Source organism: Dipodomys ordii, unplaced genomic scaffold, assembly GCF_000151885.1.
Source record: "Dipodomys ordii isolate 6190 unplaced genomic scaffold, Dord_2.0 Scaffold88, whole genome shotgun sequence".
NCBI classification, from domain to species: domain Eukaryota; kingdom Metazoa; phylum Chordata; class Mammalia; order Rodentia; family Heteromyidae; genus Dipodomys; species Dipodomys ordii.
The window spans coordinates 5358127-5384576 of record NW_012267304.1 but is presented as its reverse complement, the minus strand read 5'-3'; the positions used below and the strand labels follow the sequence as shown (position 1 = coordinate 5384576).

The window sequence follows — 26450 nt, the reverse complement described above, 5'->3', positions numbered from 1 at the left end:
TTCTAGGATTACAGGGTAAAATGAGGGATTGTACCAACACCTAAGCAAATGCTCAATAAATAACAACTATTTTTCCGGGCATGTACACAGATCTGATTTAATTTATGAACTCCTTGAGAGCAAGAAGCATTCTTCCTCTGTATGTCCTGGATTTGAACAGAAGTGTAGTATTTTTCATACAGTGTGGTGCAGAGGCTCAATATTTACCGAATGAATAAACTTCTTTTCTTTCCTTGAGGGGAATGAACAGTCCCCAACTATTTGTAAGGTTCCACACATTTACATAAAAGGTGCCAAGATCAATCTTTGGCTGTTTACAGATATGTAAATATATGACTTTACTCACATGTTTTGCTATGTTGGAGACAACACAAATCACATCATTTGAATCAGATTCATTTCTATGAATTTTAAGATCTGATTTTCATTTTTTAAAACCACATCTTAGGTGCTCAGAATGGGATTGACTCATACACCTCTCATTCATCCTAGCATTTTTAATTGAAGTTTTTTTTAAAGAATGGTCTAATTATATACCTGAACAAAATTATGCAATTTGTGACTAAGTATACTATTTTGTTACCTATAAGATCTGTGCGGTACAGATATATTTTGAACTGCTTTGTTCCCAAGCCAAAGAAACTCAAACCTTTTCCCCTGGAAAGCCCAGTGCTACAAGTTTCAAGATACAATTAACATCTTTGAATCAGTGATAATTTATTATTTATTTACTTATTTTAGCCTTTCTTTTCCCCCACAGGAGTAACAGGGGGGAAAAAAACAAGAAGAGTAGATCCATTTAGGATACAGATGTCTGTTGACTAGGAAAGTGTACTGCTTAAAAACAAGAGCAGCAGCAACAAGGCGAGCGCTTCTGCCTCAAGCTTGTTATTGTAAATACTCAGGAAACTGAGCTCTAAGGATCATAATTTTTAACCAGCGTGGGCAGGAAAATATGCGAGTCTTTTATCTTCAATTAAGTACCCAAAAAGGCAGAAGTGGAGTTGTGGCTCAAGTGGTAGAGTGCTATCCTTGAGCACAGATATCTCAGAGTCAGCACCCAGGCCCTGAGTTCAAGCCTTATGACTCACACATGCGCACTCCCCTTCCCCACGCCCAACAATAATCCTGGTGTAACCTTAGGTTGGCATTAAAGGACACCAAAGTGTGGCCATTTCCCGGACCATTTTGTACATATTTTATTAGGGACTGTGTCATACGTGGAGTTCTAAGGAGAACCTTGTTCCTCACACTCCAAAAGTTCAGAACCAGAGTATTTGAGACCTGGTGGATCAGGTTCCAAGTACCTAGGCTCAAGTGTCAGTAACACTGCAGTTGGGGGGTGGGGGGTTACTGAGCTCTGGTTTGGGACTTGGACGCTAACTTTGGATTTTTTCCTTTCGTTACCCCCACCCCCCACCCCCGGCTCCTTACTCCCATCCCTTTTCTTTTCCTTCCTTACTCTCTGAAAGTGTCGGCTTCTTTCCTCTATTTCCACTCTCCACTGTCTTCCAGTTATTTCTCTCAATTGTCTTTCGATACACTTTCCCGCTTCCATCCTTGGCTGCACGCAGAGCTTGGGTTCTGAGAAGGCGCGATTCGGGCGACGGGACAAGCGCAAGGCACTGAGCCACGAAAGCGTGTGGCGCGCTCCCTAGTGGGGGCGCGCACGAGCAGCCTCGTGGCCAGGCAGCTCGGCCCGAGAAACGGCGCGCACGCGCCCCGTGAGCCCCCAGCGCGCCCCCGGCGGCCGGGGCCGCAGCGTGCTCGCCCCCGCCGCCAGCTCGCCTCACTTATGGGTCGGAAGCGCTGCGTGGGGGAGACTGTTCCAAGATGGCGGCGGGCTGCTGTGGGGTGAAGAAGCAGAAACTGTCCAGTTCGCCCCCCTCTGGCTCGGGTGGCGGTGGTGGCGCCTCCTCCTCCTCCCACTGCAGCGGAGAGAGCCAGTGCCGAGCTGGGGAACTGGGACTAGGAGGCGCCGGTACAAGGCTCAACGGTCTAGGAGGTCTAGCCGGAGGAAGCAGTGGCAGCGGCTGTACCCTGTCTTCCCCCCAGGGCTGCAGCGGCGGTGGTGGGGGTATCTCCCTGTCGCCACCTTTGAGCTGCGGAGTAGGAACGCTACTTTCTACCCCGTCCGCCGCCACTGTTTCTTCGCCCTCTTCAGCGTCTGCCGCCTCGTCCTCCTCGCCGGGCTCCCGGAAGATGGTGGTGTCAGCGGAGATGTGCTGCTTTTGCTTCGATGTGCTCTACTGTCACCTGTATGGATACCAGCAGCCCCGGACCCCCAGGTTCACCAACGAGCCCTAGTGAGTACGGTGCCCTCTGCCGCCCTCTCTCTTGCACTCGGGATGGGGCTCAGAGTTGAGGGAAAGTGCGAGTCCGCGTCCCAGGCGGCGGCCGCCCCTGTTCCTCGCGCTTCTCGGGGTCCCCTGGAGCCACTTGATCTAAGTTAGGGTACCCCGCGCCTTCTGCCCCATCAGAAAAGCATCGCACACTTAAAAGTAAGGTAGTGCTACTAGAGAGTTCCTGGCCTTCCAGAGGTGCTCGCTTGCTCGTTGCACTAACTTCCACAAGTTTTGACCCTTTCCTTCTCTTCTTTGCCACCCTCACCCTCCATGCGGTCGCATGCCATCCGGATTTGAGACGTCTGGATCCCTGAAGGTGCCCACCTCTCCTCACTTGTATTTCCCTTACTCCACGTGATAATCCCGCCACTCTTCCCACCCTGTCGCGAACCTTGTACTTGGAGAGCTACTTTCCCAATGCACAGAGAAAAAAAATAGCAACTATCCCAACTTGGATTTTGCTACTGGTGGAACTTAGTTCTTGAGCTTGAGGAGGTTGCCCATTTTTTCCTCCGCCTTTTCTGATAGCTTAAGGAGCAAAAAGTTTGTTTCTTGTTTTTTGTTTTAAAACACGTTTTTCTTCACTACCTATTTTTACCCAATTATACCCATTAAAATGTGTTTGTAGTGAAGCCGACATCCTCGCATTTGAACAGTGATACCTTTCTCCCCCCCTTCATTCCACTCGATAATAGCTCAGAGAGGTTGTCCCTTGAACATTAAGCATGCATATGCTTTTGTGTTCATTTCACTTTTAACAAATCTGTGTTCTTCTACGAAACGCTTTGAGAAATAGTTAAAACAATCTAGGAGCAAATGTGTAGGCATGTTTATGGTTTCCTTTTCTGTTATACTTTAAATTATCTTACTCTTCCAAGTGTCTGGTTGAAGTTGTTTAAAATAGCACTGTTACAGCTAAAAGCCAGGTCACTTCTAATCCCTGTCCATTTCAGTGTGTGGGAAATGGGCCATATGGCTTTGTTTTTAAATGTGTAAACTGAGTTTTTGAGTTAAATGCTACACTGAATGTAAAGAGCAAACGGGCAAAATGGGAAAATGGATGATTGTTTTTACTGTGAATACTTAGCAGCAACAAGAAAAAGAAGATAAATTTCGGTGGAACTTTAGTCTCAAATGCAACAACTCTAACTCTTTCTGGTTGAAGCAAGGGCTTCTCATTTTTTTCATATCCTAAATACCTGAATTGATGTACTTTTGCAACTGCTGCCTGTCATTTTGTGACATTAGGGAATTGAAATACTACTGGATACCAACAAACAATTCTACCTATACTCAAAATATTAAATTAATATGTAAGGTAGAAATTACAATAAAGTGTCCTGGAAATTGTGCCATCTCTATTGTTTGTTTTCTTTAGTTTTAATACCTTAAATGTATTTCATTATGTATTACTCTTCTGTGGTCTGTACATTTTATTTTAGACTTGATCCATCCTTGGGCATGTGTTCATGAGAAATGTGTGAAAAGACATTGTGGTGGACACTTGGTTATACAAATTAAGTCTTTAGAAATTTCACAGTGTTAAGTCATGAAGCTTAAATTTTAACTCTACAGCTTTATTTAACCTATTTTTGGGGTCAAGAAGTAAAAAATTTGAAAAACTTTTTATTTAAAATATCTGTGGAATGTTTATTGAGTCATTTATTTGGGACTTTTCGGCCTTTTCTTGTGTGGCTGAAATGTATTATAAAGCTCATCCTGTGCAGATACATAGATTCCTCTGTAAGGTCATAGGACTATAAAAATCTACTCCAGTTTAGTTCTTGAGCTGGGACATGAATTTGGCAAAGGTTGTTTTAGTATTCACGCTCTATTGCTCCAAAGCATCTGAGAACACACTTGGAGGAGGTGCTATTTTCACACATTTTTAAAGTGAGTTTAGGTTAACTGAATGACTGTAAGAAGAATTTTAACAGGAAAGTGAGATTGACATGTTCCTATAGGTTTTTTTTTTTAAATAACATTGTAACAGTGACCACTTTGCAAATATATTTAGGTTGTTTCTCTTCTAATACTCGAGCACATGTATTTCTTTTTTCCCAAAGGAATCAGTAGGTAAATAAGACACACGTCTGACCACTGGGAATATGTTAAAATGCTGGTGGAATAATAAAAAATGCTGTTATTTAGTAGATATTGAGTGTACCATATATTCTACAAACAACTAATTCATGGTGAACCCAAGCAGAAAATGAAAGTTTTTTTTTGGTGGAAAAAAAGACTGTGACTGACTTTCATTTATCTTAAACACATTTTTAAATGTAGTGTGTAAATTTCAGGAAAATTTAAGGGTATGACATGATCATTTGACAATGCCCCAGTCTCTACCATACCCTTTTGTTTTGCTTCACATATTTAATAGTATTGTGTAATCATTAGCATGGTATTGTACTAAGTGCCTTAAAAATAGGCATACTGGGCTTTTTTTCTCAGACTTACTAGCACTATGATTTAGGTTCTTTCTCCACCAGATGTCCTTTTGACAATTTCAAATTCTTATAATGTTAGAGTACACATTTTTTTTCCATGCCTTCCCAGGATGTTTTTGTCAGAATATAACTGGTGAAACCTGCCTTTTATGGGTTTAGAAGTTACAGATCCATCAGTCACCCTTCCACTCTGAAAGGTTATTAGAAAATTCAAGTGTTTCATATTTCAGGATTGAGGAGATATCAATATATAATCTGATTCAAATATTTCTTCATTGCTACTGTCTTTTTGAGTACCTACCCAATTGGAGAGAGCACATTTGTTCACAGAAATAATGTTCAAAATAAAAAACATAACTTTAGGTTGGTTTTACTATTCAAAAATTTGAACTTTTGAGTTTATATTTGAGGGAGCTCAGCCATTTTATAGGAATCTGTTTACTACACTAAAAGGATCTGCTTTGTCAAGTGTTGAGGCATTTACACTCTAGAGCTTTCATTCTCAACAATCGCTGTACATTGGAAACCTTGGATTTTTCCTACCTCCAGAAATTCTCATTCTCTTGGATGGAGTCTGGAATCAGGGTTATTGAATGTCTCTCAGATAATTATGTATGTATAGTATGTAGCTGTGATGGAGAACTGCTGGTTATCTCCTAGGTGTCTCTCTTTTTAGGTTTTGATTAATTCGATTTGCAGTAGTGCTTTGGCATCAGTATTTTATGAGCAACTGAGGGTTAATTTTAGTAAACAGTGGATTTGGGAAAGACTTGCAATGTAGTCTCCATCCTGTAAACGTCACCCAGGAACTTGTTAGACGAGTAGGCTCTCAGGCCCCACCTCAGCCTTGCTGATTTAGAATTTGCATTTTAACTAGCTCCCCAGGTAATTCTTATGCACATTAAAGTGGGGGGGGGGTGACTCTCTTAACTTCACCCTATATCTTAATCTTCTGTTGTGCTTGTTAAAAAACAAATTGCTGGGCTGCTTTCCCAGAGTTTGATTCAGTTGGATTTGGGTGGGGCCATGAATTTGCATTTCTAACTAGCTCCTCGGTGGTACTTCTACTACAGTTCCCTTGGTTCATAGTTGGGTCCAATGAGCTAGAAAGTAGACTTGAATTAGTTCTTGAATGACCATCCTGAAAGGGTGGTTTGGATGATCAGTTTCTAATATAAAACTTCCTGATTCTTTATCTCTATCCTTTACCATGTTCTTTCTAACACTACAGGAAAATCGAGTGCTGCCAAGAGCATAAGGTTCTGAGGTCCTGGGGATAGTTTCTTTTGCTGATGGGTAGAGTGGCTCTTGGAAACCTGTAGGATGATTTCAGATCTTCAGAAATTTTTCATGTGTGAGTTTAAAGCAGCACAAATAGAAAATTTTAAAGTGAATTCTATTGATTTTAAGAAATAAAGTCCCTTGTTGTTCTCCTAAAAATACCTTTATGATTAACGTACTAAATAACACATTATGGTAAGATTTTAAATGCTTTTATTTGTATTAACACTTGCTGAGTTTCTTTAAAAAATTTTCCCTTATTAACAAAGAAATATTGAAAAGATCATGCTTAAAGCATTAAGATTATTTAGTCTTATGTCTTTAATGCTGGGTCACCTGATGCATCCCTCGAACTTTGAGAAAAATATATTAGCATGTATTAATGGTATGAGAGGAGTTCATTGTAATAATTTCATAGATGCATATAGGGTGAGCTTTATATTTTAATCATTATCACCTCAGAAATTAATGCATTGTGACAGTTTGTATAGACTATTACCTGTAGAAGATACTTTACCATTAAATATAAGTAAAATGAAATTTAATTCCTGGAAATGCTAATTTAGAAAGAGTTTGAGATGTTTGAACAGTTACCTTTTATCTTGCCATTGTTATCTGATTACTGTTTTTTAGCATGCTCTAAAGAAGCTGAGTTATGTTAGGTGTGCAGACAATTTGTCCACCATAGTAGCAATTTTATCAGTCTGCTGTTAAAAAGATGTTTTGGTAACGCACCTCAATTGAAAGTGATTAAAGCAGCATTTTAAACCTGGCAATGGTGGCTCATTCTTGTAATCCTAGCTGTTTAGGAGGTTGACATCTGAGTATCTGAATTCAGTTGTGACATCTGGGCATTCAAATCCCAGAGACTCTTATCTCCAGATGACAAGCAAAAAGCAGGAAGTAGAGGTATGGCTCAAGTGGTAGAGTACCAGCATTTAGCAGAAAAAGCCAAGTGGGAGACCAAGGCTGTGAGTTCAAGCCCTAGTACTGGCACACACAAACAGGACCACAAAAATGAAGCAGCATTTTAAACAAACTATTTTATTTGTACTAAGCCTTTTTTTTCCTGGTGAAGATTGACCAAACTATATCTGCACCTGATGCTACTGGGCTATAACAGATTTCCTTGTCCAAGCTAATGTGATAGTACTAACTTCCACTCTTTGGCCATATGTATATAGTTTCTCTTAAAAAAACAACATTGACATTTTTAAGCCTTTTTGAAGGTATAATATGGTTTCTTTTCACCAGTGGTGATTTACATGTGAAAATAATCTGATGTCCTTGCTTAGTGAGAGAAGTGATAGGCATGTCTCCTGCTGTCATTCATCCCATAAAAACCTGTTATTCATCCCATAAAAACCTATCAGTGACTGACATCGAAAGGATGTAGAAAATTACATTATAAACCTATTATATATATGCATAAGAGTGTATGTAGGGCAAAGTGTATTTAGTTGAAATGTTTGTTTTACCTTGTACCCCATATAGCAAAAGCCATAATTTTTCTTACTTATGGATTGTATTTGTACTGCACTAGTTCTAGTTAATGGGTGGTAGCTAAGAAGGAATCTGATGGAATCTGTCAGTCCAGTGGGATGAAAGATGGCTACAGAGAAAAGTGAAAAATGTTGTTAACACATGCATGAGTTACGTTTTAAAAAGTGTGTTTCTCAGAAACATATTTCCCTGCAGCTGTCTTTTTTAAAAACTGCATATTCTTTGAGGCTAAATTTGTGTTATAAACACTACAATCTTTTACTATAATGCATTGTATTTTTGAAGTCAGTTGTGATTCTCCTTTATCGATTATTTTTGAGAATGTATATGTGTGAAACACTGAAACTTGTATAATGAGATTAGTCAAAGTCCCCACGTTTTCCTAATTTCAATAGACATTATTCTCTACTTTCCATGTCACACATGCTTGCCTGTTTTATAGCAGCACAATGACCAGGGCTTTTACATTTAAATTTGCCAAAGGAGTCTTTCTCTCAAACTTCTGTAATAATGTCTCTTTTTGATACTGTTCTGAATCAATTAAGTGAGGACCAGCAGTGAAACTGAGAGGCTGGCAAGAATGGACCTTCAGTGTATAAGCTGTTTTTCCACAATCAGTAATTGGACATTTGCTCACAGGACACTGGAGACTGTGGGAAGCCAGTGGTTGTGTAGGTGGGTAAAGTAGATCCTCAACACTAAACTTATTTAGAGTTGAACTCCTGTAGTTAGTGTTGCTAGGAGCAAAAATTACCCACAAGTTTATATAGTTTATAAAGAAAAATCTAAAGGAAGAAGTATAATATAGTAGTATAGTTGTCTGAAAAATGTTTTATGTTTGGTCCAACTCTAAATGGCATCTTTTATATAAAGTGTGGGTGTATTTTCTGCAGCTTTTAATGTATCATACTCTCAAACTTGCTCAACCTTAAAAATGTTAATGTTGAATAGCTGAGTGGAAATTATATATCACTGGAAAAACTTTATTATTATTATGAGGATGAAGAGTTCTATGGTTAGAAACCAGTGAAATAGAAGAAATGGTCCTAAACTAGGCATTGGTGGCTCATATGTATATTCCTAGCTATTTGGAAGACCAAGATCTGAAGGTTACAGTTTAAAACCAGCCTACGTAGACAAATCCTAGAGACTTTTCTCAAATTGACCAGCAAAAAGCTGGAAGTAGAGGTGTGGCTCAAATGGTAGAGAAGCAGCTTTGAGCAAAAAAGCTAAGCAAAAGCATAAGACCCTGAGTTCAAGCCCCAGCACCCACCCACTGACCCCCCACCACACAAATGAAATGGTCCTGTCTTCATGGAACTTTTAGTCTTGATTAAGCTATGATACAAATATGTTGCTTAAAATACTTCCAACACAATATATACATGATTTAGATCAATATGATACAGATAAAATGTATGAACATGTAAGTGGCATGGAATAAGTTTGGTCAGGAAGAAGGCTTTTGTGAGGGTTTAAATTGAATTAAAGTTTTAAATGGAAAAAATGTAGAAATCAGTGGTGAAGGTCTGTACGCCTAGCAGATATTGAAGTTTTATTTGGCTGCTCCCAAACCAGTTGCTGTCACCACCACACCCTTGCCACAGTCAGTACTAGGGGATTCCCAGCAGCTGTCTTCAGTCAGCAACTTGCCCTCTCAGCATTCTTTACAACACTCCCTCTTGCTCTGGTCTATAACATCATAAAACATGAAGGAATTTAAAAGTAGCTTTTGTGTAGGGAACCCTCAGGACAGGCTGGATGAGAGAGTGTGCATCTCATCATTTCTTGTGTTAAGAGAGGAAAGAATTGGCAAAAGAGTCTTTAGAATGTAAGATAAATTGGAAGAAGCCTCTTAGGATAGGGAGAACAACTAGTCTTAAGGTTATGAGGACAGTAGGAAAATTGGCATGGGAAAGTAGGAAAGCTGCCCTGGGGCAGAGATTGTGACTATAGGAACGTTATAAAATTTAAGAACTGGAAGAAGCTATCAGCATATGCCAGGACTACTATTCTAGGGCCAGGTTTTGTGTAGGAGTGAAAAGATTGCAGCTCACCTGTTTTTTGGCTTCTATCATTGCCTCTCCTTTTCTTGGCTCTGTGCCTAGCTATTCTTATGCACAGGAAAACTTTGTTAAGCAGCTCTGTTGGAATGGCTATGAAATTTGATCACAAATTAACAACTCTCCCTTCCCCCCTCTTCACCTATTCTCAACTGCATCTGGTTTGGGAGAAAGGAGGAAGACATGCTCATTTAAGGGATTTGGATCAAGTATAAAGACAGCTGGGACAGCTTTTGGATGTGAACCTGAATTTAGGTGATTGCATGTGAATAAAGAGGCCTTGGGGGGATAAAATACTCCCCCCACTTCCAAATTCCCATTTTTGTTAAATGTGAAGGAGAGTCTTTAAACATGATTCAGAGGTTATAAGGCTAATGAACCAGGGGCCTGTTGGTGCCACTAAAGAAAGGTAACTGGAAAGAAACAAATGATTGGGCAGCTAAAATCATGTTTCTTTTTTTGGGGGGGGGTCCGGTCATGGGGCCTGAACTCTGGGCCTGGGCGCTGTCCCTCAGCTCTTCAGCTCAAGGCTAGCGATCTACCACTTGAGCCACAGTGCCACTTCCGGCTTTTTTCTTTTTGCTTATGTGGTGCTGAGGAATTGAACCCAGGGCCTCAGGCATGCAAGGCAAGCGCTCTACCACTGAGCCACCTTCCCAGCCCAAAATCATGTTTCTTAAAGTGTGCATTTCTAAGTGTTGGAAGTTACTAAATGCCAAATCTTTTTGAATTAGAACCACAAAGCAGTGACAGAATTGTTACATTTTTGTTGGTCTCTTGAGATCACCACAGCTCCCCTTGCCCTGGTTATGACTTTTAACTCCTCAGATGAGTAGATTAATGATAGTTTTCAGCTTTGTACTGCTAGTAAAAATTACTGACAGAATGTTGACTCTTTATTGTAAGTTTAGATATTCTCTCAGTCTTCAGGCTTATCAGTTTGTAAAGCAGTTGTTGATTATTGTATTTCTTTAAGTGTATATCATCATAGAGCCATCAACAAAATAGAGCCTTATGGAGGACCATCTCAGGAACTTGTAGTTTCAGAACTTCAATTAAAGAAAAATTTTAGGACTAGGAGTGTTGTCTGGTACTAGATTCTAGGTTTCATGTCTTTTAGCTTAGAAAATAAAATAGATTGAATTAAGGTGAATCTATTTTTGCAGCTTTACTCAACAGTGAAAGATAGATATAATAAATTGACAAGGTTAGCCATATTGGTTTATGGTCTTTGCAATCTTCAGTGGATGAGCAAATGGGAAAGGTTCTGCTTGATTCCAGGCCTACTAGTATTAATCTTTTCACTAAGGTCTGTGATAGTCTTGATGATTCTTGCCTTTTCCCTGTCTGTTTCATTTTACAGATAATCCACACTGTGACCCAAAGCCACATGCAATGCTGGGAGAGCACAGTTGATTGTATTATGCAATATCCTGCCAGAAGATGCTGACCAGCTCTCTAGTAATGGAAAGTAGTGAAACTGACTTAATAGTCTGTATAGTTTTGCCTTGACATTCCACATATTTTAATGTGATCTGTAAGCTTATTATATGCAGTTCTAGAAACAAACTTTCCATTGGGAATTTGTATTGCTGCAAGGTGGTAATAATCAGATTCTGTGCTTTGCTTCAGCTGTTAGTGAATCTTTGTGTCATTCTTGTAGAATAGAATCTATGAAAAATTGATTTTGGTGCCTTTGGCCTAGGGATCCACAGCACTATGTCTGTCTCAAAGAATTGCTCATCTGCTAGTCATATTAGTGTGTCTTTTGTGACATCATTATTGCTTATAGTAGTCTTAACAATTACAAAGGTATATTATAGGTGGTTAGAGGGACAAACCAAATTACATAGCTGGTAATATTTAGACCTCAGTACATTCCTCATTATAGCAAGAAAAATACCTCACATGTGCTGATTTGGAACAGCAATGAGGTGTTTTAAGTCATGAGTGTTCTTTCACCTTCCTTTTAATGTGGTAAGTCAAAGATGGTCTTGGTGATTTTTTAAACTAAAGGTGAATCTTAAGGAAGCCTCTGACCCTTTTCCAGGTTAAAATAGAACCCTTAACACATTTCAAGAATTTCCCCATTATAAAAACCAAAACCCAAATCCAAACCAAAACCAAAACAAAAAGAAAAACATGTGGGTGTTGGTGGCTCATGCCTGTAATCCTAGCTACTCAGGAAGCTGAGATCTGAGGATGGTGGTTCAAAGCCAGCCTGGGCAGGAAATCTGTAGACACTTATTTCCAATTAACCACCAAAAAAGCCAGAAATGGAGCTGTGGCGCAACTGATAGAACATTAGCCTTGAGCACAAAAGCCCAGGGACAGAGCCCAGGCCCAGAGTTCAAGCCCCAGGACTAGGGACAAACAACAAACAAACATACTTTGTCATGGCTTACTTTGCCTTAAAACAAACCAGGCAAACACAGGCCACTAGCATAGCCAGGTACTTGATATTGTGAGTGAGTTCTTTAATGTTAGGCATAAGGTGCAAGACAATCAATGGTTAAATTTTTTATTTGGTTTAAGGATCCAGCCAATCTTACACACTCTTGTCAATTAAAAAAAACCCTCACGTAGGAGGGTACAGAATCAGAGTGAAACAGAGGAAAAATACAACACAGGGGCCCATCAGCTGCAGTGGACATTGATGAAAATGAACTAAGGCAGAGATGGGAGGGAGGGAATAAGAGGGAAAGAAGGAACAGCTTACACTAAGCAAAAGGAAAGAAATGTATACATCACCCAATATGGAAGATATAGTTGTACTGTCAAAGTTTGTAGAATTCACAAACTTTATAAACCAAGATAACTACAATTTGCTTTGTGAAGGTTAAAATGTGTTTGTAACTTTAAGTATCACTATCCTACAATACTGTGAAATTTGTGAAATTTATGTAATCATTTAATCTCAATAAAAATTATTATTTAAAAACCCTCACATGAACAAATGGGAATGATATGGCTTCTATTTCTCTGATACTAATGAGGTGATATGTGTTTTTTGTAGTGTGTTTTACTCCACAAACTCCTCCAACTATTGCCCTGTATGGCAAGTTGTTTTGCAGAAATCTACCCCTCCACACAGAAAGCATTGACTATGTGGAGAAAGTCACACAGGGATGGAGGCAGAAATAGAAGGCACATGGGAATCAGAGAGGGAAAAAATTTAATTATAGTCACTGAAGTGAAATGTGGATTCAGGGCATAAAAGGAAAACTGAGAACATGGTTTGGAGAGGATTTTATATTATACATGTCTAGATGTCCCTCTTTTAGGACTAGTGGCTATAACACTCTTATAAAAGAATAATTATTTCTATCAAAACCAAATGCACAGCCTGAACTTCAGTAATACATGAGTACCTAAACAGATCCACTAAATACTTCCAACAGACCACATTGAAAAACATTTATAGTTTCATCAAATTCAGGCCAGTATGTAAGTTTGGGGCCTCTAAGACAAATAATACAGATTTATCTTGTCATTAGCCTTTCTTGTTTTCTTGTGTCTATGAATACAGTTGTAAATCCTCAGCTATTCAAATATAACATTTTAGGCATTAGTATGTATATATTAATTGCATCTACCTAGATGTTCCTTTTCCATAGTTTTCTCCAAGTTATTATTCATAACAAAAACTGTGGAACAGATAATATTAAAGGATAGACCTGGGTGTAATTTCTTTTTTTATCTCTTTTCTTTTCTCTTCTCCTCTTCTTTTTTTCATAGGAGTTTCTTTTTCTTCTTCAATACTGAGGATTGAACACAGGACCTTGTGAATGCTGGCCTTGTGTTCTGCCATTGAGCTACATCACCAGCCTTCAACTCTAATTTATGGTTGGCTGAAGAATACAGTTGTGTGAAGTTATATGTATTTTGTCTCTGATGTCACTTACCTGTGATGTCACTTATCTGCAAATTTGCAAATTACATACAGATGACTGGAATGACAGCTATTATTATTAATCAGTTTTTCTTGAATCATATATGCATATGCTACTTTTAGTTTGCTTATTTTATTTTTTTTATAATAGCAAAGTCTTAACATGAGATCTATCTTCTTAACAAATTTTAAAGTGTACAATTCAATATTGGGTAACTATAAGCACAATGCCTAGCTTAATTTTGAAAACTACATGACAGTAGCTCTATCTAAAGCAACTAATTTTTTCATAGAAATTTGGGGAGTATTTTAAAATTAATTGTACACAGATATATTACAATTGAATAGAACTAGTCATAAGGAAGCCTAATGTAACCATTGATGTGTTTCCCCAAACTTATTGAAAAATTTGAATCAACTAGACTAAAGTCATTAGAATCCAGAATAGCCATCTTTAAGTGTTTTACAAACTAGTAACATTTCATTTAGTATTTGGCCTCACATTTTTATCATTTGTTTTATTAATATGCTTAGTATCAACTGCTTGTATTTGAGAAAAGCTATTTCAGACTTTTGTTGTTGATTTTTTTAAATCCTCTGCTCTTTATGCCTTTCTGTTGTATTTGCTAATAATATAAAGAAAGGTATTTGACAGCAGCTTTGCCTTTGTACAACCACTTTTAAAGATGGAAGGACTGAGACATTAAAGTAGAACATTATTTTCGACTTATTTCTGGGCAATATGTCTGAGGAACTATGTTTTCTAGAGAGATGGAGAATTGGAAGAAAAATTACATAATGGATATTGAAGTAAGGCCTTTAAGTCTGTATGTATATATAACACCACTTTAAGTTAAGGCACTTTTTGAAATAGCTTCTTATTTTCTAATGAAAATCTGTCATCCTAAATGTGGTAGTTGCATCTATAAAATGGATATAGAGGTCAACTAATGGGTCTCAAAGGTTTTTTCCCCCCTTGTTGTCTACACAACAACTATGAAGTATTTTATTATTACCAGGAATTAAGATACTTTAAAGTATTACCAACTAATTGTAAATAATGTTTGGATTTAGGAGTAGTTTTTAATTTCTCCCATTTAAAGATGATTTTGCAGTTTCAAATAAGAATATAGACTTTCCAGCATGATTATCTTTCTGCTTGTAGACATTAAAATGAATGTTTTGTACTTTTTTTCAGAAACTCATCTGTTCAGTTCATTTACCCATTTATTAAGTGGATTTTTGGTGTTTAAATTTTGGAGCTCTTTACATATTCTGGGTAGTAATCCTTTAAGCAATCAAGCAACATTTTTTGGAGGGAGTAGTATTGCTTTTTATGTCTGCTTCTAGAATTTTGGTTGAAATAACATTTGTTGTAGACAGAACCCTGTGCTAACATCCTTTTTTATATTTGCTACATAAACTGCTCAGAAAAAGCCAGAAGTGGTGCTGTGGCTCAATTGGTGAGCAAGAGCGTAGGGCAAAAAGCTCAGGGACAGAATTCAAGGTCCAGGACAGGCTAAAAAAAAGTTTGCAATAATGTTAAAAAGATAGGATTCATGAAACAATGAGCTTGCCTATATGATTAAATGGCCAAATGAATGAAAGAGAGACAATGAAGTCTGTAGGAGTTTGAACAGACAAATGTGGGCCAAAATTGTATAGAAAGGCTTCACAGACAATGTAGCATTCATTCTGGATATAATTTTCACAGAAGGAAAAGGCATCTTAGGCACAGACAAATAGAAGTTATAATAAAGCAGCGGTCAGTGGGTACCAATCAAAAGTAGATAGCAAGAAAATGGAGTTGTCAGGAGTTAGCTATAATGCAGTCATTAGGAAATAAAGGTCTACTAGTTGACAATTTTAAACTAGTAATGGTTTGTGAATTGTTTATTTCTTGGTAAAGTTTCCTTTTTGTTCAGTTAATTATGCCTCAGTAGCTCCTTTAATGTTATGAATGTCATGAGGCCTAGACAAGAGACTGGGAAATAACAGAAGCAGGAGTCTGCTGTGTAGACAAAGTGCTTTCATTCATCAATACACATTCAGCATAAGTCAGTTAACATTTGTTGCATCATACTTTGACTGAGTGCCTTCTATGTTCCCTGTGATTTTTTTTTTCTTAACTTCAGTGTCTTTAATGTGCAGATGGGAAAATTGACTAGCTTCAAAGATTATGTAACTTAAAAAAGTATCCTTGTTATTATAGAATTAAATTGCTCAAATCACTTAATTCTTTCTACATTATTAAAGAAAGTATACTTAGTGAAAATTTAGCCAACATAATGTACATACTAGGAATTATAATAATTATATGAGGATTATTACTAATTATTGAATAGTACCATTTATGAAATTAGTTTATGCATTGGTAAGCCTAATTAAGGTGTTACTTTATGGTTATTAATAAGTCTTATTTTAGAAAGCTACAACTCTTAAGATACAAACTCTATATGCAACCTTACTAAAGGCCTCATACACTCTTATAGGAACAAAATTCTAAAATAGTTTCCTAAAATTATAATAGTACAACATATAAAATTTCATATTCTTTTTTTGAGTCAGTCCTGGGGCTTCAATTCAGGGTCTGAGTGCTGTCCCTGAGCTTTATAACTCAAGGTTAGCACTCTACCACTTCATCCACAGCTCCATTTCCAGCTTTTGTGGTAGTTAATTGGAGATAAGAGTATCTACCCTGGTTTGCTTTAAACCACAATCCTCAGATCTCAGTCTCCTGAATAGCTAGGATTCCAGGTATGAGCCACTAGTGCCCAGCTAAATTTCATATTCTTTAATGGAAAAAAATAAAATCAGTTAATATTATTTGTCTTTACTTAACACAAGATTAAGACCCTAAATTTCTCTTCCAGTGAATACTATAACATATTTTATTATTTTATTTTATATTTTAATGATTCACTTATTTCCCAAAACATGTTTCAGAATATAAAGAACTTATTTCCTAAATATAGGACTGATCCTTGACAGGTTTTAACTACATAAGTATGAATATTGTATCAGCTTACTATATACTCTGTGGTCAATTATGTTTATCAGCAAATAGACACTTCTTCATGTCATTGTTCAGAATTGTTAATAATTGTAATTTAGATTCTCCCTACTTGGATTTGAAAGAAAAAATGGTAGCAAAATTATTATTATTATTGCTGGATTTGGGGTTTGAACTTAGAGCATGGGCACTGTCGCTGAGCCTCTTTGTGCTCAAGGCTAGTGCTCTCACTTGAGAAACAGAACCACTTCTGGCTTTTCCTAAGTAGTTTATTGGATATAAGAGTCTCATGGACTTTCCTGCCTGGGCTGGCTTTGAACTATGATCGTCAGATCATAGTCCTGAGTTGCTTGGATTATAGGTGTGAGCCACTGGTGCCCGGCACATAATCATTTTTTAAAAAAACAAAATTCAAGATACGGGGGATTGGGAAGGTGGCTTAATGGTAGATTGCTTGCCTAGCACGCATGAAGCCTTGGGTTTGATTCCTCAGTACCCCATAAACAGAAAAAGGAGGAGTGGTGCTGTGGCTCAAGTGGTAGAGTAGTATCCATGAGCAAAAGAAACTCAGGGACAGTGTCTAGGCCCTGAGTTCAAGCCCCAGGACTGGCAAAAAGAAGATAGGGATATTGACTTATGCAGTAACTGTAAATCCTTACTACATAGTAGGATAGAAAGACTAGTAGAATCTAGCAGTTCTCAATACAGACCATATATAGATTTCTGATCACTCTAATATGCTTAAAACTTTCTTACAAAGGTGAAAGATGGATTCCCTCATAAGGGGAGTGAGAAGAAGAAATTTTGTTTATATAGGGTTGAATGTTTTATGTGCGCTTCACTTTTCTCAGGTTTCAAACAATGTGCATTTTAATTTGGCAAAATAAAACAAGGATGAAAAAGTTAATGGCTTTTCATGTTGGCTGTGGCAACAGAACAAGTAAGTCCCTGTGTGTGTGTGTGTGTGTGTGTGTGTGTGTGTGTGTGTGTGTGCGTGTGTGTGTGTGTGCGCATGCATGCACACATATTCCAATCATGGGGCTTTGAACTCAGGGCCTGAGTGATGTGCCTCAACTCTATTTATTTATTTTTGCTCAGGGCTAACTCTTATCACTTGGGCCACAGTTCTACTTCTAGCTTTTTAGTGGCTAATTGGAAATAAGACTCTCACAGACTTTCCTCCCCAAGCTGGTTTTGAGGTATCATCTTCAGATCTCATCCTCCTGAATGGCTAGGATTACAGGCTTAAGCCACCATCGTCTGGCTGAAACTCCTACTTAAAGTGGAAAGTGGATGTGAGTCCAATGGTTCTGGTTCCTGTCTCCATTGGTCTGTTCTTATAACTTTGCCTTGTGTTTATTTCAATTCAATCTAGAGAAATTGAGGTCAGTTCTTGTAGAAGAGGAGTGGTTTAGTCTTGAAGCTTTCTTTCATGAAGCATTATAATTATTGACTCTCACATAGTAACACTTCATTAATCCTTTACTAGCTTAAATAATTTTTGCACTAGCCTGGCATGGCATCTGTTGCTTTTATTTGCTCATAATTATGATATTTAATTGGATACTTGTCTCTACAGATCTCTCACACCTTAGATTTGAAGTATAAATTTAGGAAAAGCCTTTTTCTTCCTCAACATAATATCTCTCTGGAGATTTGCTAATTTTTTTGTTGGTTGTGGGGCGTGAACTCTGGGCCTGGGCGCTGACCCTCAGCTCTTCAGTTCAAGGCGAGCACTCTACCGCTTGAGCCACAGCGCCACTTCCGGTTTTCTAGTGGTTTATTGCAGGTAAGAATCTCATGGACTTTTCTGCTCGGGCTGGCTTTGAACCGTGATTCTCAGATCTCAGCCTCCTGAGTAGCTAGGATTACAGACTTGAGCCACCGGCACCCGGCTAGATTTGTTATTTTTTGTCTGAAACTGGGACTTGAACTTGGTACCTCATGATTTTGCTCATTGGCTAGTGCTCTACCAATGGAGCCACATCTCTAACCCCAAAGCTTTGCTATTTTCAAGTACAGTAGCCCTGCATATCCAATGGACTGGTAGTACCTTGGTTGTACATTTTTAGCCAGTTTAATTCTAGCACTGTCTTTCACTTTATATTATCTTTGTATTATATTATCTGGAGAGTTATTTACTGGTCCTAATACTTTTCTGTTTGGGGAAAGATAATGGGATAATTATGACATCCACTTTTTTTGAAGCAATTTCAGCATATAAAAGAATGTAGAGATATTTAACTGGACCATTTTTGAATTTAGAGTAAAAATTTTCTTGGGAGATTTTAAAGTAGATAATAAGTGAGATATAACTTCATCTTCCTTCCAGTACCTTATTTAAAATTATGTGTTTGTGTAATCAAAATCACATTGTATTTATGGATTTATTTGATCTTTGTTATTTGGAGACTGACCTGGCTATATGAAGCTGTATACAGGATGACAATAATTATATGCTTATATTTCTCAATGATATATGGAATAAGCTTTAAATATCTGCCTATTTTAATTCTGTGATTCTAGTTCAATGGGAATTTATAATGCTTAGAAAATTAATAGTATTATTTCTTCTATTTATACTGTTTAAAATGTATGATCTCATATAAAAGGCTTCTTCCTTTTATGTCCATATTCAGTGCTCCTTAGAGCCTTGAAATGTATTTTAAAGCTCTTACAAATATAGTGAAATTATGAGGGCATGTACATTTTTTGATTCAGAATTTCATATCTTTTTTTCAGATTTTGATAGAAGCTTTTAGTAGTAGCATTTAGTTTTTATGGGTATTGAAAGATTATCAACTGACATCGACTGGGAAAGACTAACTCTACTTCTCAAGCTGGGAAACTCCTATAAACCCCCTGAAATCTGTCCTTGGATTCTAAAGTAAGACTTCTGATTGTAGACACCATTGGAAAAATATAAAAATTTATTTGAGTGTACTGATGTGTAGAGTTACACAAAAGTATCCAAGAAGATATATGAAGATATACAGAGTATATATTTTAATGTCATTGTTTTTAGTGTCAGTTTTTCAAAATTAAAACTTAGAACACAAATTTTATATTGAAGCACACAGGCATTCTATAATGTAAATTGTAAATTGTAAAATTCACAAAAACAAATTATGATCATACAAAGAAATTTGGCATTTGTGATGGGCTACTGCTCTAAGTTATATTTGGAATGTTCCCCAAAAGCCATGTAAAAAGCTTGATCCTCAGCCTCATGCTATTGGAAGGTGATGGGACTTAGAAGACTATTGTGAACACCTTAGGTAATTGAGGCATTCCCTAGAAGGGAATTTGAGGATCTCAGGTACTTCCTTTTCCTCTTTTTGCTTCCTGACTGCTGTAAGGTGAGCAGTTTTGCTTCACTACATCCTTCCTACCTTAATGTACAGGCTCAAAGCAAAAGGGCCAAGTGACCATGGACTAGTGAGTGGGGAACCCTTTATTCCAAGCACCAATTTGGTATTTATAACATTATTCATGGCCTAGATTTATTGACTTTTTCTTTGGAAAAAAAACTCCTAGGTTTAGTGATTTTTATTTTCTGTCATGGGGTTTGAACTCCTGGCCCAGGCACTGTCACTGAGCTCTCTTGCTCAAGGCTAGTACTCTACTGTTTTGAGCCACAGCACCACTTCCAGTTTTCTGGTGTTTAATTGGAGATAATAGTTTAGTTTCATGGGCAAGCTAGTGCTAGTTACTAAAGAAGCAGAGGTAGGTGGATGGAAGTCTAAGGCAAACCTATGGCAAAATTGAGAGACATTATCTGCAAAACAGACCAAAAACAAAGGATTAGAGTTGTGGGTCAAGTGACAGAGCAGTTCAGTATCTAATATCACCAAATTAAAAAGAATGTTCCAGTAACTTGATAGCAATCATATCAGCCAATTATATTGTTCAAGAAGAATATTTTCTGTTGTACATATAAAAGTAATTTTCATAAATTCCAAAAAAGTTAATAAAGAATTTAGAAAAATAATATAAAAATAGTTTCATGGACTTTCGTGCTTGGGCTGGATTGTGATCCTCAGATCTCAGCCTCCTGAATAGCTAGGATTACAGATATGAGCCACCAGTGCCCAGCTAGCTTAGTGAATTTTGAGACCAACCTGCTGTTGCTTTGTTGCATGTCCAGACCAAATGATTTTGCAGACTTATTATACATCCTACAGGCCAGATGTTCTCCAGTCTTGACTTAAAACCTTTAAAATCATGAGCCAGAATTACCCCTTCCTCCTTTTTAGTTGGTTACCTCATGTATTTTGTCACAGTGAAGATACATTGACTCACATACCCATTTAAAGCAAGTATTCTCATTTCCCAGCCATTTGTAATTTTAATCTTCATTGTATATGCCATGGTACTTAGTTTGAAAAGTATAATGCTCAATCTGTTGAGTCAGTGATTGGGGACCAATGAACATCCTATGCAAAAAAAGAATGAACATTTATCAGATAAGAAATATAATAACCCTTAGGTTATTATTGCAATTGAGATCTGCAAATTCTACAGATACTTTTGTAGTATCTCATAAATGTTTTATTGCAAATTTGTTTTGTAGGTCTGAGTAAAACCTGAATCCAACACATTAGTCCTTAATTTGTACAAAATTGATATCTTTTGGCTGAGAAACAGTACTGCTTTACAACTCTTAAACAATTTCCTTATTAATCACCAGTGCTAGAGTTTTGCCTTATTTTGGAGGGCTATGTTAAAAACAAAACCTTTATCATTTCCTTAGTTATTAAAGTGCAAAGAAAACCTGGTATGATGATACGATAGACTTAATAACTTAACAACTCATTCACACATATTAACCTTGAAGTATATAGGATTCATATTTTTTAAATTCATGTCTAAGTAAAATTTTTAAAAAATCAAGGAACTTAATAATTGTTTACGAATTCTAAAATTATAGATTTTAACTCCATAAATTCTAAATGTCTAGTAATGAAAATATAGCATGTTATATGACTTGCTGTATGCTCATGCTGTTTTTCATAAAACATGTATGGAGTAGAGAGCAAATGAAGCACTGAACAAATAACAGCATAATAAACCTCATTGAGACTACTATTGTTGATTTTTATGAGGGATGTTCTCTATTTTAATTGTCTGCTCTTTGTGTGTGCATACTCGTGCTGGTCCTGGGGCTAGGAGCTGTCCCTGAGCTTTTGTGCTCAAGGAAAGTATTCTATTACTTGAGCCATAGCTCCACTTTTGGCTTTTTGTTGATTAATTGGTGATGAGTCTCATAGGCTTTCTAGCTCTGGCCAGCTTTTTACTGTGATCCTCAGATCTCAGTCTCCTGAGTAGATAGAATTGTAGGCATCAGCTACTGGCACCCAGCTTAATATCTCCTCCTTTTAAATACGTTTCTCAGAGGGCTGGGAAGGTGGCTCGGTGGTAGAGTGCTTGCCTTGCATGCCTGAGGCCCTTGGTTCCATTCCTCAGCACCACATAAGCAAAAAGAAAAAAGCCGGAAGTGGTGCTGTGGCTCAAGTGGTAGAGTGCTAGCCTTGAGCTGAAGAGCTGAGGGACAGCGCCAAGGCCCAGAGTTCAGGTCCCACGACCGGACCCCCCAAAAAAATGTTTCTCAGACAATATCCTAATAACTTTGTAATTATGCTTATAGTGTTTTCTACATTGGCATTGATGCTCAAAATTTTGTTTCCTGTAATAGAAAGCATGCATGAGTCCCATATCCACAATCTCATGTAGAGTTCTAGGTGCTAATTTATTTATTTTTTGTATTTATATACTGCTTTTTGATACATATTTTTATTGTAAAAATACTGTACAGAGGGGTTACAGTTACGTGAGCAAGGTAATGAGTCCATTTCCTATCAAGCATTGTTACACCCTCCTTTATTTTTCCCCTATTATCCCTTTTCTCCTCACCTCCCCAACCCTTCCCCCCGCCACAAAGTTGTAAAATTCGTTTTCAACATAGTGTCTTGTACATTTCATTGTTACAATGGGCCAACCTGTATCCTTATTTCAGCATTTTGTTATTTCCCTTCCCCTCCCCAAGTTAGAAAAAATGTATATATGAGATTCAGGGCACCAGAATCAAATACAATGACAACAGGCATTGTACCATAGGGGAAGAACATACAAAGAAACAAAAAAATCACATAGTCCATTATAAGTACATTAAAAAGAACAGAAAGAAAGATAAAACCTCTTGTGTCCCTATCTTGGGGTTCATTTCGCTTAGCACCATCTTATATGGTCATATGTACATAGCTTTTGACCTCTTCTGCTTGCCCTAGACATATACTATTTATTGCAGATAAGGGAAACCATGGTACCTATGTTTCTTAAGGCCTGGCTTACTTCACTTAATATAATTTTTTCCAAGTCTTCCCATTTCCTAACAAATGGGGCAATGTCATTCTTTCTGATGGAGGCATAGAATTCCATTGTATATTTATATTCTGGGTGCTAATTTAACAGATCAGAGAAAGTGTTATTTGTTTGCCAGCCTTCCATTCCTCTCCATTTTGGTCTCTGTCCCCTTTCTTTCCCTACCTCTCCTCTCCCTTTTCTTCTCTTCTCTTTCTTCCTCTTCTCCCTCTCATCTCTCTCAGCCCATCCTTCTCCCTACATCTGCAGGTTCTTTTTATCATGCCTGCATAAAATCATTCAGGACATTCACAACTTTAAGTAGACAGTCAAATTTGCTACCTCCTAATCTAGTAATTTGATTTGGAAACATGGTGAATAATCACCATCAAATAATAAATGCTCTATTGAAGTGAGTTTTTAAAATAAGATATAATTCTTTATAAGAGTCAAAACTTAGAAATTATAATTACTATCTTACTCATTTCATTAAAGCACTACATGTGACCTTTTCTTACAAACCTTCTATTTGTTTAGTTACTGAATACATGACATGCTTTTTGTCCTACCATGACTAGGATCAGTTATTGTTTCTCATCTTCTTTTATCTAACATTAAAAATATGAGTCTTTTAAACAAAGATGTAGTTTAAAATATTTGAAATGTAGCCAAATTGGATAACAATAATTTTTTATTATATCTGTACTTGATTTTCTTGTAGTCATAAAGGTTAAAAAAGGATTGTAAATTAAAGGTAGTTATATTTTCTCATTTTAAAATTTTACATTCAAGAATACCTTAAGGGGCTGGGAAGGTGGCTCAGTGGTAGAATTCCTGCCTTGCATGCATGAGGCCCTGGATTCGATTCCTCAGCACCACATAAGTAGAAAACGCCAGAAGTGGTGCTATGACTCAAGTGGTAGAGTGCTAGTCTTTAGCTGAAGAGCTGGGGGACAGTGCCAGGCCCAGAGTTCAGGCCCCACAACTGACAAAAAAACCCTTAAATATCAGTTTATGCAGAGACATCATCAGGGAGTAAATCTTTTTCTCGGTAGTTTTAAGAGCTGGAGGTTATGTATGCCAGTACCTGAATGTTAAAACATAAATAAGAGATTACTGGAGTAGTATTATAATGATCTCAGAAAATTTACTCTGAAAGATTAATGTGAATACTGAAAATTGTCAAAAACGTTAACCAAAAACTTCAAACAAACTGAAGAACATTTATTCCTTAGAATGACCATTTTATCATATGAATAGTGAACTCTTCTTTAGTTGTACTCTAGCCTTGAAAGGAAGCAATATTGTATTATGGTAGTTATGAAAATATGCAGTCACTGGAGAGGGGAATCTCCCCAAATATTCCTACTCTAATAAAAGAATTGTCAATATTTGACCTATCTTAGTCTGTACTTGCAAGGCTTGTCTTTATTTGATCTTACTCATCCTCATGAAGTGGCAAATCCCAAGACATTAGTTGAAAACCAGCAGGGACTGTCTGTCTAATATGGCTACCTTTCAGGCTCTTTGTAAGAAGGAAGAACAGGCAAAGGTAGAATTGTAAACTGCTGGAGCAAGTCCCTTGACACAATGTAAAAGATCTTTGCAAAAAAATCCTATTTGACTTGTGGGCTGGGATGGGAGGGAAAAACAGAAAGAGAGTGAAGGAAGGGGTGATTTGTCAAAAAAAAAGTACTCATTATCTGACTTATGTAACTGTAACCCCTCTGTGCATCATCTTTATAATAACAATAAAAATAATAAATATTCCCCCAAATTCTATTCAATTATCAGCTGACCACTAATCTAATCATGTCAATGGCCAGACATTCCCAGATAAGGAATATAGACATTACAGAATCAGTTCAGAAAACTCACTAAAGAAAAAATAACAAATCTCAGAGATAGGAGAATGTATAATTTTTAATATCCGTTTTCAATAAAAGAACCAAATAGGAATCATGGCACATACTAACGGAAGTAAGCAGCCAGTAGGAAATGTCTCTGAGGAAGCCAAGATATAATTACTACATAAAATTATAACTCAGATATTATAAATAAACTCAAAGAATTCCAAAGAATTCAAAGAATATATTAAGAGTGATGTCTTCTCAAGTGTCAGTTGAGAAAAATCTCAAGTTTAAAATGATGACTGAAATGAAACATTTACTATAAGGCTACAATAGCAGAGCTGAGCTGGCAGACATAAGAATTAAGAAATGTGAAGGTGGTATAATTGAAATGCTATGGTTTGGAAAACAAAAACAAAACAAATGAAGAAGAATGAAAAGAGCCATAGAGACTTTGGTATAACATCAAGTATATTTACACATTAGAGACTGGAGGTATATTTGAAGGAACAACAGCTTAAAAGCTCTCCTAATTTGATGAATATAATTTACATCAAAGAAGCTAATGAACTCAAATAAGAGTAAAAAATAGTAGTCAAGTTGACAAAAGACAAAACCAAAATCAATCTTCAAAGTAGCAAGAGAAGGGTCCTATCCCCAATAAGGGCTCCTCAATTAGATTAGCCAGAGATTTTGAATCAGAAACTAGGGCAGTGGGTTGTTTAAAAAATGGATTTTCAATAATCAATTCTGCTTATTAAAACTCTTTCATAAATTTAAAGAAAATTAGGGCCATTTACAGACCAAAAATCCCTAAGGATTTGTTACTCTCCACCTGCCCTCCAAGAAATGCACAAGGGAATCCTTCAGGCCAAAATGAAAAGAAGGAAATGACCTCAGCTTGTGATGGTTCAACTTATTGACCTCTTTTTCATTGTCATGGTACCAAAGCAACATATACACAGCAGAAGCCATTCTCCAAATTTAGAATTAGGACCTTTTCTCCAGGCTAGTGAAATGAGTTATGGTACCCCTTGTTCTGAGTGATGGCTAGGATTCTGAGCTCCTAGTGGAGATCATGAAGGTCAACAAGTAAGATTTTACTATGTCCTATGTTGCATATTAAATGCAATTTTGACTTATAATATTTTCAATTTATAATGGGTTTATTGAGATGTAACCCAATATTTGAGGAATATCTGTGGATTTAACTTAAATACACTGAAGAAATTATGGATGTCCAAAATTAAGCTTTGATGATCTCTTTCAAATGCTGTGTACAGGTAAAAACATATTGTCTATGTACAAGATTTTAGACTCTTGACAGGTACACTTTCATCAAATATTTAAAAAATTCACAAATTATCAGAACATTCAAATTTTGAGTTTATATTTATTCCACTTTTTAAGTTGATAAAATGATACTAAAGAGAATACAATCTTTGCTTTTAAGTATTTTTTCCTTTTGTGATACCAGGGATTGAATTTAAGGCCCTGTGCTTTACCACTTAAGCCATGCCACCAGCCTTTTTGCTTTTAGTTTGCTGGCCTCAGAATTTGATCTTCCTTCTTAGTAGCTGGGACCACTGGCATGTCACCATATTCAACTCATTTTTGACATAGTAACTTTTTCGGGAGTGGAAATCCACATCGTTCTTCTCTTTCAACTCACAGGTAGCTGTGATCACAGGTA

General features: G+C 37.1%; 1 protein-coding gene across 1 annotated transcript in view; it reads left to right on the top strand.

The window, feature by feature from the left end:
* The first annotated feature begins 1663 nt into the window (after positions 1 to 1663).
* Ammecr1 (Alport syndrome, mental retardation, midface hypoplasia and elliptocytosis chromosomal region gene 1) overlaps positions 1664 to 26450 on the top strand; it is a 129993-nt gene continuing 105206 nt past the window's right edge. The window contains exon 1 of the mRNA XM_013025896.1: positions 1664 to 2306. Coding sequence (XP_012881350.1) covers positions 1834 to 2306 — 473 coding nt within the window. The 5' untranslated portion in view covers positions 1664 to 1833. The remainder of the gene's footprint in view (positions 2307 to 26450) is intronic.